Below are 14,342 nucleotides of genomic sequence, written 5' to 3'. Positions count from 1 at the left end.
TCGACCAATATGCTTGATTCACTATTATCACCCTCTCGCCAAAGCAACATATTCAGGCAGTTATTAAAGCGTTTATTCTGCCAAAATGCTTCCTGTTTAACTGAAAGAACAGCAGCTAAAATTATCTGCCGAAAGCTTCCTTCTGTTTCCACCATATTAGCCATCCATATGCAACATAAACTCTGTAACACAGCCAATGCATTTTCTTCCCTCACAGGGGCAGAGCCAGGTAATAACTTTGTGCGGGGGGTAAAGTGTCCTGTTCTGTGTCTATTCTAAACACTCTAAAGGACCACATGGAGTTAAGTATTCCAATAATCATTGAAATGATAACCCAATCAGACCAAACACACCTCACCTTACCTCTAACACAGTGGGCCTACCTGCTCCAAATTAAATTTAGTTTGGTTTTAAAGGGCAGGAGCAAACCTCTGATAATCCACTCAGCAGTACTGTCCTACATAGCCACAGAGCCGTGACTGCATCAGTAGTAAAAGTGTGAAAAATGACTTCATCATTTGTCTCCCCTACCTCTCACTACTGTTGATACAGTAGTGGGCTGAACACTGTTTAGCAGCACTCATGGGTATCATTTTTCTAAAGCTTACTTGTTATTTATGATTTTGAAAACAGAAGAGGCAGCTTGTGATTCTCATCTTGGTAGAACAAATCTGAATACAAATGTGCCGCTTTCTCCCCGGTGCATGTTTGTCCACTTATTGTAACGGGTGTGAAAAACATTTTAGTCAGCATTGGTTCTTGATTACATGCTTTGCTGCATGTAAATACGCACATTATTCCACCACTTTAGCATTCATGTAAACAGTTCATTCAGTTTGATCACTAAGCAATTTGTTTAGAATGGTAAAATATTTTCCATGGAAGTACAACCACTTAGAAAAATTCCCAGGCAAGCTTTGCCGATATTTTGTTGTTTTTTTCTCTGCAATGAGCTGCATCTGCACATTCCCATTCATCACATTATAGTTTCCTGCCAGGCATGAGCAGTGGTCCAATTAACCACTAGCACATAGATACCTATGAGCTTCCATAAGCTTTACATATTCAGATGGTTGAAGCAGTGAGTGGCTCTTTGCTTCAGTTATCAGGATCTGTATGCATTGAGCTTGATTTAGAATAGAAAAACTAATTTCTTGGATCACCTATCAGATCAAAATTCAACTTCAAGCATCGCTCCTATTTTAAACATCACCACTACCTTTAATGGATGAACGTAAGTCCAGTTAAACATGCGATCGGAAACAACAAACATTACTTTTTCTTTTATTCTTTGATTCAATCCACATCCTAGCAGGAAGCAGCGATGAAGGCAACCCAAAATAATAACTGTAATAACTGTAAGTGAACACTCTTCAGATCCTGCTCTACTGTCCACTCCAGAGACCCACTACAGTTAGAGCACTTCAACCTCACACAGCAGAAGTCAGTTTTATAACACCGTGGCTGGTTCAGTGTGGGAGTGTGGCAAGCTCTTGTGTAAACCGACGTTTATTGCGCTTGCTGCTTGCCAGATTTTTACCTGGAGGAGAAGACAAAGTGAAGGGAGATGCTTGTGAGATAGAACATAACTATTACGACTGACTCCAGTTTTGCAACCAGAATCTAGGGAGAATTATGGTCTCAAAAACTAGAAGTGGTAGCACTGCAGAACGTTGTTTAATTGAGTTATCTGGCGTGGTCCTGGCATGCAGTAAAAATTTCAGAACATCCTGTGGCAGCATGTCTCATCACTCACCCTGCTGGCCTATGACATGTGGCTGAAGGATTTTAGTAGGTCATTATTTACGGTGTGGGGATAAGCATATTGCCCTCATCTCATCTGTTATCATCTCCTCTGGGCAGACAGGAGCGGAGCCAACCAAAGCAGGGCGGCTTGCAAGCCTGCTGTTGACCTACTTACGCTGCCTAACCAACTTGCTCTCTGCTCATTTCCACTGTGGAAATAAAATTAGGAGTAATTACAAAGTTCCTGGCCTCTCACTACACTGCATAAGCCGCTCGGCTGCTTATTGGACCGGACATCGCTGACATTAAGAGGGTCAAGGAAGGTTATTAGAAACGATCACACACTTACTTTTCGTTGAAGGGGCGAGAGGACGAGGACGGCGGCGTAACTCGCATGAATGTCTCGCTGCTTCAGCATGGAAATGTAATACTGTGCTTTTTTCTTTTGCTGAATTTAAATATGTTTCTTACAGTAGGTGGGTTCCAGAGAATTGTTCAGTAGTGTGACCACAGCAAACAGAGGAGAGACTGATTTTTAGTCAAATCTGATACCCGCACACTCCTGGATGACACTGTATCCACAGTCATTGTGCAGTAGAAGCTTATGCTGTCGAGATTAAAGTGGTAATCTGCAAAAGCCATGTTTTGATGCATTTTGGTGACATATTTTGAAGTGGTTTTTAGTTACTAGCAGTGGTGGAGGATGTATTAGACCTCAAGGATGCAAACAATATGTTTTCAATGTAAACAGAAACGCCGTTTACATGAAAACATCACACTGTAATAGTACTCTTTTGTGAAAGTCCTGCATTGAAAATGTTACCTAGTAAATGTATTACTGAAAAAAATGTACTTTAAGTATCAAATGTAAAAAATCTCAATGCAGGAGAATAGCCCCTGTGAGTGTTATACTGTTATATATTGTATTATTACATCATGAATGCAAATGCATTAATGTGTAGCAAGCAAGTAAGTAGTAGATTAGTCAATCAGCAGAAAATTAATTGGCAACTATTTTGATAATCAAATAATTGTTTTGGTCTATTTTTAAAGCAAAAATACCAAATATTTGCTGGTTCTAGCTCCTCAAATCTGAGAATTTGGTACTTTTCTTTGTCATACATGATGGTAAACTGTACTGTAATACATATCTTTGGGTTTTGGACTGTTGGTTGGACAAAAAAAGACTTGAGCAGCAGGAAATTATAACGACCATTTTTTAGTATTTATTGATATTTTATTAACAAAACTATTCAGCGATGAATCAAGAAAATAATCGGCAGATTGATCAATAATGAAAATACCTGTTAGTTGCAGCCCTATCTTTAACCTTGCATTGCACTTTATAAGCTCTTCACATGTTTTGTGTGTAAAATCTTTATTTGTATAGCTGTAAAATAAATACAGTGGAGTAAAAAGAACAATATTTGCCGGGTAGTATAAACTGACATAAAACGGAAAACTTTAATTTGTACTTGAGTGCAGTACTTGAATCAATGTACTTAGTTACATTAAACCACTTTTTACTAGTTACATGCAGATAGAGTTTTATATGCAAACCATTCGGTCACTTATAAAATATGATGCATGGTTGTAGATTAAACTACCCAACAATATAAACTAGTGAAAATAAGCTCCCCATTAACCAGATAACATTAAAATGCTGCTTATACATCAATGCACCAGTAACAATAATCCAATAATATACTATACAGCAAACAAATAGAGTATTTTTACATTGTGGTGTGAGGGTGTTTTTGAATGGAAATTTCCCTGCTATCACTCGCCAATCGCACAGTGTGGGAAGTTCTATGACATCACTCTCTTTGATTTTTTATAAAGTCTGAGTCTCTGTAGGCAACACTCTTCTCTTTTCACTGTTCAACGATGTGATGGTTGTTGTTCATGCTCACCTGTCCAGTGTAGGCGAAGTCCAAAGCGTGCTTCAGGCCAACACTGGTCACTCCTTGCAGAGTCACTTCGTCTGCCTCACTCTCCACCATGCACAAGCTGAACATGGCCTGATGACACACAGCCAAAACATGGAGGTAAGCTGAGAGAATACTACTTACTCTTAAGGTGAACACATAGTAAATGTATCACATATCACAAAATATGTTTCATCTAGCCAAGCCATTGAGACACTGCTTTTGAAACTGACCAGTAATCATGGGCAGTGGTGTAAAAAATCAATCCATCTTTGTTCTGCCAGTCCCTTAATGTTGACTCTGTAGGCTGATCTTATAATATCTGTAGGTTGTTACAGCTTTGACGGACCGAGAAATAAGTTTTGTGTGTGTATGTGCAGAAAAAACAGCATCATAGTTAATCAAAACCTGCCAGACGCAACATCCTAGAACCCTTCTGTATTGATTTGCCTGCCTGGGCCTCGGAGGTCAGCAGAAATAAATAGCACAATCAGTACTTTCTGTTATACAGCCTCTCTGTCTTCCTCTCTTTCTGTCACGCATACTCACCAACACACACACATATACAAACACATGTGCGCACCACCCTGCATGTGAAATCAAAGTGGCGGACATGGCGTCTGCAGTCTGGCCCTGCTGTGCGTGAGTCCAGCTTGCTGCTTGCTAATCAAAGCTATTGACTGGTGTCACACCATGAGGGGATGACAGAGCCATTGATCAGGGCCGACCAGCAGAGCGCAGCAGTGCAGAGGGAAGACTGAGAGGAGGGTGATGGGTCAAATGTGGCCATGATAAAGATCACCTCTACTCCCTGCCTTCTTAGTTGTGACAGCAAGCTTGTGAAGCCTTTAGTGTTATAGTTTATATTTCCCCTCTTGTAATGAGATAAAAAAACAGCACACATGGCTGTTGAAAGCTGATTCCAGCTGCCATACACACTTTCCAATAGTTTCCTTGCCTCCGGATGGTGATCTAGTTAACTTGCAATTTCAAGTATCTTTTCAATCACGGTAGCAGTGTGCGCCTCCACACTATCTCTGCTCAGAGACTGATGTATAACCACATTATAATCCTCAAAGGCCCTGAGGCTGGCCAGTTAACGTAGCATCACTTTCTGTCACAAAAACAACATTCATCCTCCCAAAACTCATCCAATTCTTCCTGATTGAGGCCACACATGACTTGTCTTAAATTTTCTTCTTATTGTTTACTTATTAGTACTGTTTTTTTGATTACGCTTGTTTGGATGTTTTGTATCAGCTTGTTGTAATCACCAGCAGGTTCCTGGCTGCTGTTTAATAGGAGTCACACCCACAATTCTTTCAGTAATGCTGAGGAAAAGAAACGTTTCCTTTTTTCTTTTTTTTTGCTGCTGTGCATCATTAAAAAAGTGATACACACTTATTGTGAGTGCTGATAACTTCATTTGTTACACATGAACTTTAAACAGGCACCGACCCCCTCCTCTGACGAAGAGTCCCTCTGTATTGAGGGTGATGTATGAGACAGGGTCAACTTGAGGCCACGCTGAGTTTTAACCAAGGCCTGCACATCTCTCCTCAGAACTCAGCCCTGTTGATTCACCACTGCACTAATTAAAAATCCACTGGTCCACTGAGCACAGGAAGTCCTGTGGCAAAACCTGGGGTGTGATGGTGGCTGAGCTGTGGTCAGTGTTTGCACGACTGTAAAACGCAGCAAGTTGAATAGAGATGTGAAAAATAGAGTGCACGTGATGCAGAAACTGCCTACGCTTTGCATGTTCCGTGTGGATACCTCCGTGTTAATGTGCGTTTGCGTATGAGATTTAGAGAGGGCACATTGAGAGTGTTCGCAGAGCTGTGTGCCTCCAGCATGAATGCTCCTGACCTTGGTGGAAGAGCTAAAGGAACGCTGGTGGTGACGGATGGCTCCTCTGACTTGGGCTATAGATCCAGCCAGAGACACATTGAGACACAGAGCCCCGCTCACTGCAGTCCTTTCACATGATGCTGCAGTGGGAGTGCAGTGCTGCAGTTAGCCTGACCTACCAGTAGAATTTATGTGTGTCTGCTTGGCGTGATCATACCAGAGAGGACGTGTGACTCCCTCATGCACCAAGCCAAATACTTAAATATTCAGTGAGCATGTTTTTATTTCTGAGTGAAATATTAGGTTCTCAAAGGCTATATTTACAGGCAAGTATGTCATAGAAAGTGTGATATCTTGCATGGAAAACTCTTACAATGCCCAAGGCTCACTGCTGTGTTTTTTGGAGGCCAGTATTTTGTGCCAGTATTACTAATCTTCAAATTCGCCTCTTATCATGCCAAGAAATAACCATATTTTACAAGGATTCAGGGTGTGTTACAGAATTTTTTCTCTTGAAAACGTAGGAAAACAAGTGAAACCACATCCAGACTAGTAGCACAGCTACTTTTACTGATGATATTTAGGTATATTGTGTGTGGTTCAATCAAAATGATGCATCATTTAGTTGAACTTCAAGTCTTCCCATCCATAACCAGTGTGTCTTATCTGCAAACCCATATATATGTCTAATCCTACATCCGTACAGATTTGCAGCCTATATTTATTAAGGTAAGTTTGAAATTTTGGGAAATACGCTTATTCGTTTTCTTGCAGAGAGTTAGATGAGAAGATGGATACCACTCTCATGTCTGTATGGAAAAAAATGTAGCTTGAACCAAGAGACTGTTAACTTAGCTTAGTTTATTTTAGGTTAGCATAAAGACCTGAAACACCTAGCCTGGCTGTGTCCAAAGGTAACATCTGCCAACAGCACCTCTGAAGCTTGCTTATTAACACATTATATCTTGTTTTATAAATCCACACAGAAACCATATTGTAAAAATTACATGTTGTTGGTTTACAATCAGTTATGTGCTGGACTATTTTTTGGCCGTGAGCTGTGACTTTGTGGATTTTTTCCACAGGTTGCCTAGCAACCTTACAGGGACAAGGCTCAAGAAAGTCACTGCCAAGAAGACTTCTTTGTGGAAAAGAGGTTTTGCTGTTTCCCACTGTTACCAGTCTGTATGATAAGCTAAACTGACTGTCTCCTGTCTCCGGCTTTAAATTGAACGGACAGATATGAGAGTGGTATCGAAAGCAAATAAGCATATTTCTCACAGCACTTCATTGTAGTGTACGGTACTCAGTATGTCATTCCATTCACTAAGTGCAATACAGAAAACTGGACACCACATTTACCCTCAGGGATCGATATACTCTAGCTCACTTTATCAAATCAAGCTACGCGGGAAGGCACAGAGGAGTGATCAGCTGTACTGCATTTGGTCTAAATATTGTACAATCCATCTTGAAATAGCGTTGTCTTCATAAAGCGGTTAAAGCAACGACAGAGTCCTTTGCAACACTAGTTGTACATACAGTGTGAAATGTTTTTTTTGGGGGGGGGACAATAATAGCTTTTGGTATGAGTTGTCCTGGCTACAGGGCTTGCGGGCAATATTTCTCTGTATGACAAAGAAAGCAAGGAGAGTCTCTGCATGTGTGTGCGTGTATGTGTGTGATGCTGGTGTGACTGACTTGTATCTCCCCGAGCTGTCCAGACGTCTTAGTAATGTGACAGCACTGGAAGAGGCAGGTGACACATTCAGGACAACTTCCAGGTAAACAACTCACGCTTGGTCAGGTATTTCATTACAATCACTCATGTCCGCTGGGCTAGATAATGTGTTATAATCATCGCTATGTGTGTGCGGGTGTTCGTCTGTCTGAGTGTGAAAGAAAGAGGAACAGGGATGTAGAGAGAACACAGTCACTATTCACAACACAAGGCACATTCATCTCCTCAGTAAATGAATTATATGAAACCCAGCGGTGGAGTCAGATGACAAACTGAAGATAATTTTGTTAAGCCCCTACAGAGAAACAGGGGAGCGGAGTGAGTTTTCTTGCTTACCGCAGCAAGCTGATCTAATAATCCCAGCGTTGGAGCAACAGTGTTGCTCGGCTCAGTCGGGACTTGAAAGAGCGGTATTTAAAAAATGGAGCCAAAGAACAAAAGGAGAACAAAAGTGAAGAGGACGAACAAAAGGAGGAGAGGAGTGTGACTCGCCCACCCTCAGAGAGAAGTAAAAATAACACACACACACACACACACACACACACACAGGAGGAATAATCCCTGGGCAACTTGGACATATTTAATCTGCCTCTCATTTTCAAGAGGGATTAATTTCTACTTCCTAATCTGCTCAGTGTGTCTAAATCAAATCTCATCGGTGCACTTTTCCCTCTGCGTCCCATCTCAGCAAATCTCCTGTCTGTCTGTCTGACAGTGCGAGTCTATACCTAAAGCTACCTCTGGCTTAACTAGATTCAGACTGAAGCCTCGGCAAGAGACCACGCCAACGCAAACACTAGGGCTCAATCCAGGTTGGCTTGTGAAGGATGATCTGCTGTAATTTAAACTGAAGCTTACCATGCTTTGTATTTTGCGTGATCTGTACATGTAAACCTGAGCAATTTAAGGGCAAAATATATTCTAAAGTATAATTGCTCCTAGATCTTTTTTGTGCTGCATAGAAAAGCCTCTGAAACAGCATTTAGACCATCAATGGACATTTAAACTATCCATTAGTCTTCTGTGCTGATGACGTAGTGTCAGCAGCAAGGTGAGGTGAGACATGTTTTGTGGCAGAATTAAAAATGAACCAGTCTTGAAGATGATTATGTAATGTCAAATTGACCCCTTCATCACATCAGCAGTAGACCATACTGCCTGACTGCTTTTTATAGACAGGCTAATATCATCCTGATAAGCTTTCAATTCTCCTATACTAGTGTCCAGTGCATAAAAAACAGAGCAGTTGCCTCTGTAATCCCTATCATATCCAAATTACGCCCACAAAAGAGAGCAGAGTGCTCACAGCCCCAAAAACACTTTTGTAGGTGCTGGATCAAAAAGTTCAAACTAACTGCCTTCATTTGCTAAACATAATATAATATTCTTTTCATGGCACAGTACCAATCAAAAATATGGACACACTTTATCATTCAAGTTCATGGGAAAGTGTGTCCAAACTTTTTGACTGGCGCTGTATATAATAAGGTTCTGGACTCACCCGGAAGTAATCGCTGCACGCTGCCAGGACAGCTTTGTGGGCGTGGAACTTCTGCTCACCGGCGACCAGGGTGACGTCACACAGCAGGCCATCCTTCCTCTGCTGGTTGAGGGCAGAGAGGACTGAGTCCTGGTGGGACTTTGACTGGCAGAGCCTCTGTCCTGTCAGCATCTCCCTACTGTCAGACACACACAGGTTGCGGAGTTAAGCTGGAGCTGAACTTTTAGATGAGACAAAGCTCTATAAAGTTATAATGGAGACATAATGACATAGATAATAACAGTAATAATACAACTACAACTACTACTACTGCGCTAGTATTGCAACTTCCCTCCTGCTGGCACTATGACAACTACTACTACAATTTAACCTTTTATTCATTCAATGGCACCAAGATCAAATTCAACATTTTTATTTGTCCAATACTTTGGTTTATACCAATTATCTGCAATACTAATGACATTCCCATCAGCCTCAGCTGTACTCTGTGCTTAGTGTTAATTAGCAAAACTAATACTAAACTAAGATGGTGAACATGATAAACTTTACAGTACCTGCTAAACATGAGCATGTAAGCATACTGATATTAGCATTTTGTTCAAAGCACCACTGTACAGAGCTGCTAGCATGGCTGTGTACTCTTAGCATTGTTAATATTTCAGTATAATCCCCAGGGCATTATGGCATGAAAGAAGAGTATAACTAATTACTGACAGATCAAAACAACCTGGAATTAAAAAAATATATATTTTTGCAAATGATAGTTTATCACAACATTAAATTAAATACAATTTATAATAATTTTTTACTCCATTTATGTGTAGTGGTGGTAATTACTCATCAAATCATAATTTTTATAATAATGTTTTTCTCTTTATGTGCAGTGGAGGTCATTTTTAATAAAATCATTAAACAAAGAGAAACAGGCTTAAAACAGTAATTTTTCTGCTGGATGATTGATCGATGTAAATCTAGATGGGATTTCTTTTTTGGATCAAAACATTGCTGTATGTCACACAGAGTACTTGTGAGTTGAGGTGTCTGCACACCTAAAATTCTTCCCAGCAGGTGCAAAAGGAAAACGGCTAAGCTGTGCAGAGCAGAAGATACACAAGATGTAGAGCAAAATCACATTTTAACATTAATTTTCATTTTTTCCATACTTGAAATTGCATCAGGAAGGAAATGAAACAAAATGACACTTTGCTAATTGCACAAAATGCTGTAAATACTATAAATTACATGTCCATTGTGTTCCCACACTCACAAAGAAACATGAAGAAGGCTGTTTAAAGTTTTTCTTAGTCGCTTTGGTTATTTCTTGAATCATCCTTAACATTTGCAAAACAGTAAGTGCATATCTCAAAACAATTCACAACACAATGGATTACCTGCAAAAGTCTGTAACCTGCCCAAAATCTTTAGTTTATCTCTCAAAAGTAAATATCTATGTCAGTGAACATGTCAGTGCCATCAGAATGACAAGTCCTTGTGTCATTGTTCACTAACAAATCGCTCAGCCATGTTGTCAATATTACTGAGCAGTCTGTAAGTATTTTCTGATGTAAACTATGGCTACGGTGTTTATGACAATGACTGAAACTGTGGCACCCCTGTGACGTAGTCCATTCATATGTACATATACACACATATATGTCTGTGTGTTTGTGTTACAGTATATGTACAGTGTGTATCTGTATTAAGTATATTTACTGTATACTGTAAAATGCAAGTAAAATACTGTAATGAAGCATTACAGTAAGTATACAGTACTATAGTACAGTGCACATTGTTGGACACCTGTTCTGTCTATGAAATGTTTGAATGATTGAGGACCCTTCAACTATTTTAAGGCCATGATTGAGAACATGGACCACAATTGTGGCCCTTATTTCATCAGGAACGGGCCTATGTCCTTGGCCTCTTTTCTACCTCTCCCTCTGTTTTGCCTCCCTACCCTTCTCCACGCAGCCTTACTCCTCTTCCTCTTCTCGGCTGTTGACCCTGATTATTTCCTTGTTATTCTTCCATTGTCAGAAATTGTAACACTGTGCTGTGCTCTGTCTATATATGCTTGCCAATTGAAGGTTCATGAGATGCACCTCTGAGCTATTTTAGAGAACTAGTTGATCATTTGTTGATCTAACACTTCACACATTTCCCCTCATTAGTGAAAGTCAAGATTCACCTGACAGCAATTCATCAATTCAGGACACATGTACAAAAAAAGTCTAATAGAAAAGTATAGAAAATATGCTTGACAGATAATGACAACTGGTTCAATCATTTTGCATGTGATAACTTATGCAATGAATTGATGATTGGGATGCCTAGGGTAAGACTATTCAACAGAGAACCAGTATAATACATTTTGATCAACATAACATAAGCAATTTATAACGTAGGAAACAGCCGACAGTTATACACAATCATTTGCATGAATGTGCCAAAGCATTTGCAATTTGTTCAAAAGAATGAAAAACTGCTTTTATGATGTGCACAAGTGACTAGATGATGTGGAAGCTAAACAAGTAGTTTTGAGAATTTCAATTCTGATCTGAGATATGTACCAAAGCGACTGAGAAAAACTGATTGTGGATACACTGTCTGTCATTATGATGTGCCTCAGTTTTCCAGTCAGACTAGATAAGACAAATGCATGAAGTACGCTGGAGGATCCGTCTGAAAGAATGTGGCCGACTGATGGGTAGACTGACTGACTGACTATATGCCGTGGTCCCATGTGGCAGCAAATATACTGTGTTTTCCAACCCATCCTCAGTCCCTCTCTGCTTGTACCCCTCCATCAGCAGCACGCCAGTCTGTCTATCCAAATCCATCTCTGTCCACTTTCAGCCCTGGCCGTCACTCTAAATGCTGCTGTCTGCCAGGAGGCTTGCTCTGTCACCTTCATGGTGATGGGGTGTAAGACAGAGAAAATAATGGGTGTGTGTGGGTGTGTGCGTGTACGCGCTATGGGCCAGAGGTAGGATGAATGATGAGTCAGGCTGTTTGTTTGGTAGTTGGATTCTGCTGGAAGAAGAGTCGAGGGAGAAAAGGACAAAATTGTCATGCTGCGTGAGAGGGAAGGGAAATTACAGGATTTAAAAACCCAGAGAAGGAGAAGTGGTATGGGGGATTAGAGGAGGGATGGAAGCCGTCGATGCCCTTGATAATGATGATGAATAGGAAAACAGGAAATGACAATATCATTCTGTAACTTTGATCAATTTGAAGCTGATGACTGCAATGCATCTTGGACATTTAAAGGGGCATTCAAGCAATTAAGTTAAGGGAATCACAAAAGGCAAATTCAGAAAAAAAACGCCCAAGATATGACTTTGATGGATAAATTATCAATAGACTGAGGTTGGTTGAAGTCAAGCGTCTCTTTAATTCAAACAGAATATATGTTGCAGACACGGAGAGTCCGCAGAGTCTCCGTGGAGAATTTTTCTATCAGACTTTATGTCCCTAGTATGGGTCAAGCTCATCGATGTATAAAGAGAACTAGATATGGCACCGCCACTCAGCCTTACTGCCAATTTTTCCCAGTAGCCACTCACTGTATTGCAGTTGCCTCCTACAGCCCAAAAAATATCTTCAATATAGACCATCATTATAAAAGAGACATCTATAAAACTGTTGACAGGACACCTCCAACTGCAAATAAGCTAAATTATGACTCTTTCTGTTATGAATTTTTAATCTATGAAGGTTTATATTTCTAAAACTTTCCTCGAGCCTAGACAAGTGATTTTAGAATCTGTGAGATCACAATGTAAAGTCTATGGGCTGAGTGGGAACTCGCAAGTGGGGCCAGCGGGAGAAACACTTCTGCACATATTCAGTTGGCTGCACAACACAGAAGCTAGAAACTTTTTTGGCTCACGCACCAGGCCAGCAATTTTCATTCGACTGACTAGGCACCATCTTTGAGTCCAATATCCAGTTCTTATAATACATCCATGGTCAAGCTGATGATTGACCCTACATTTCTCATAATGCACCAAGTAACATCTTTTTGTTAGATCATGCCTGGTAAATGTCCAAATTTTTCAAACCCCAGTTTGTATTGCATCCTCTCTGATGAAACCTTGCAGTGTCAAAGCCAAAACTGAGATGATATCACCAGGAGTTATTATTTTCTACAATTGTTTTCACGGGCTGAACTGTGCTCCCTGTGATGGGTAAACTGACCTTGCCGTGTAAAAATTGACAGAGCTCTGCTTTAAAGCCACTTTGTGATTACAGCATCTTTACACTTCCTACTGGGGAGTACCAAAGCTTGACATTTTTCAAATCCTGCACAAAGTGGCTTTAAAGAGATAAAAGATAGAATTTATCTCAAAAAGAAAAAGGTAAGAAAGGAAAAGGAAAGTCTGGTGATATTCTACAGTATATTTCTCTTATTGTCAACAAATCAAATGGAAAAAAAAACAACACTAACCATAAAATAAATTGACTTCTAACAAAGCCCTCTATATCTTACCCCTCTGTGCCGTAGAGCTCCATTGTTTTCCAAACAATATTAAAAAGACATCAGTGAGCTACAATGAGGCACTGCATGACATGCTCCTTCATTACCATGAACATACACACTGTAGTGTATTTTGAGTCGATTACACACATACTATCCTGTGTCCTGTGTAAATAATCTTTATGAAATCCACAGCTGAAAATAGTCCCCAACTAATGGACAATTTACTCTTGTTTGAGTAAAGTTTGGAAAAATCTACAGTATACAGCTGTTTAAGGACATTATTTAACCTTTAAAAAAAATTGAAGTATATATTTGTGACCTGTTTTTTTAAGACTTGTCTGGTCAACAGGAATGAATGAGTTTGACGCTAAGAGCTCCAGACAAGCTGGGCAAGATGAAAGATGGACTAACACATGGATGGTCTTTTAATAGAACTGTTCACATAACAAAAGTATAGAATCTTGCCAGTTGTATCCTTTAAATGGGTTTACCCTTTGGTAACCTCCACTACATGTACCAAATACGTTAGATAACAGGAATGTTGAATGGATGGAAGCAAGTCTGTTTTTAATGAGAGCAAGTAGAGCATACGATGCAGACTGGGAACACCTTTATTGAACAACATATCGATTCTGCAAGGATCTTCCTCAAGTCAAAAGAAAAAACAGTGCTCTAAGTCCCATTATGCAAGTATCTCTTGAGCTGCATTTGCTGAAATAATCCATAATTTTCACCCAGTGTATATTCTACTATTTTAGGAATTTTCCTATTTGTGCCATGAGCCTTCAGCATGTGTGTACAGTATGTTTGCTACCTACCTGAGGCTGGGTTCAGAAGGCATGCCCCTAGACAAAGGAAGAGGGGATGGTGGTGGAGATGGAGGGGAGGTGTTATGTGGCTCCTGAGGACTGTAGTCTCCTCACTGGGAACATACATCAGCCTGATAGGACAGAACAGCACGTCAGCTTTACTCAGTCCATCCGCTCGACCCAGCCACAGTGTGACAACCGCCCGTGCGATGTGTGAAAGGATGCAACCGCACATCAAACCTAATGCTGCCATCTCCCTTGTCTCAGCTACACCAATGTTGAC

At 40.3% G+C, this 14,342-nt stretch overlaps 1 protein-coding gene across 1 annotated transcript in view; it reads right to left on the bottom strand.

Annotated features, from left to right (window-relative positions):
- The window catches only part of klhl32 (kelch-like family member 32), a 32,587-nt gene that overhangs the window by 16,626 nt on the left and 1,619 nt on the right, over window positions 1-14,342 (bottom strand). The window contains exons 2-4 of the mRNA XM_044360474.1: window positions 14,069-14,190; window positions 8,768-8,945; window positions 3,660-3,767 (exon numbers count right to left, since the gene is read on the bottom strand). Coding sequence (XP_044216409.1) covers window positions 3,660-3,767; window positions 8,768-8,945; window positions 14,069-14,091 — 309 coding nt within the window. The 5' untranslated portion in view covers window positions 14,092-14,190. The remainder of the gene's footprint in view (window positions 1-3,659; window positions 3,768-8,767; window positions 8,946-14,068; window positions 14,191-14,342) is intronic.

This window comes from Thunnus albacares, chromosome 8 (assembly GCF_914725855.1).
Source record: "Thunnus albacares chromosome 8, fThuAlb1.1, whole genome shotgun sequence".
Taxonomy (NCBI): domain Eukaryota; kingdom Metazoa; phylum Chordata; class Actinopteri; order Scombriformes; family Scombridae; genus Thunnus; species Thunnus albacares.
Note: the sequence above shows the minus strand (reverse complement) of the source record. Positions and strands in the feature narration are given on the sequence as shown.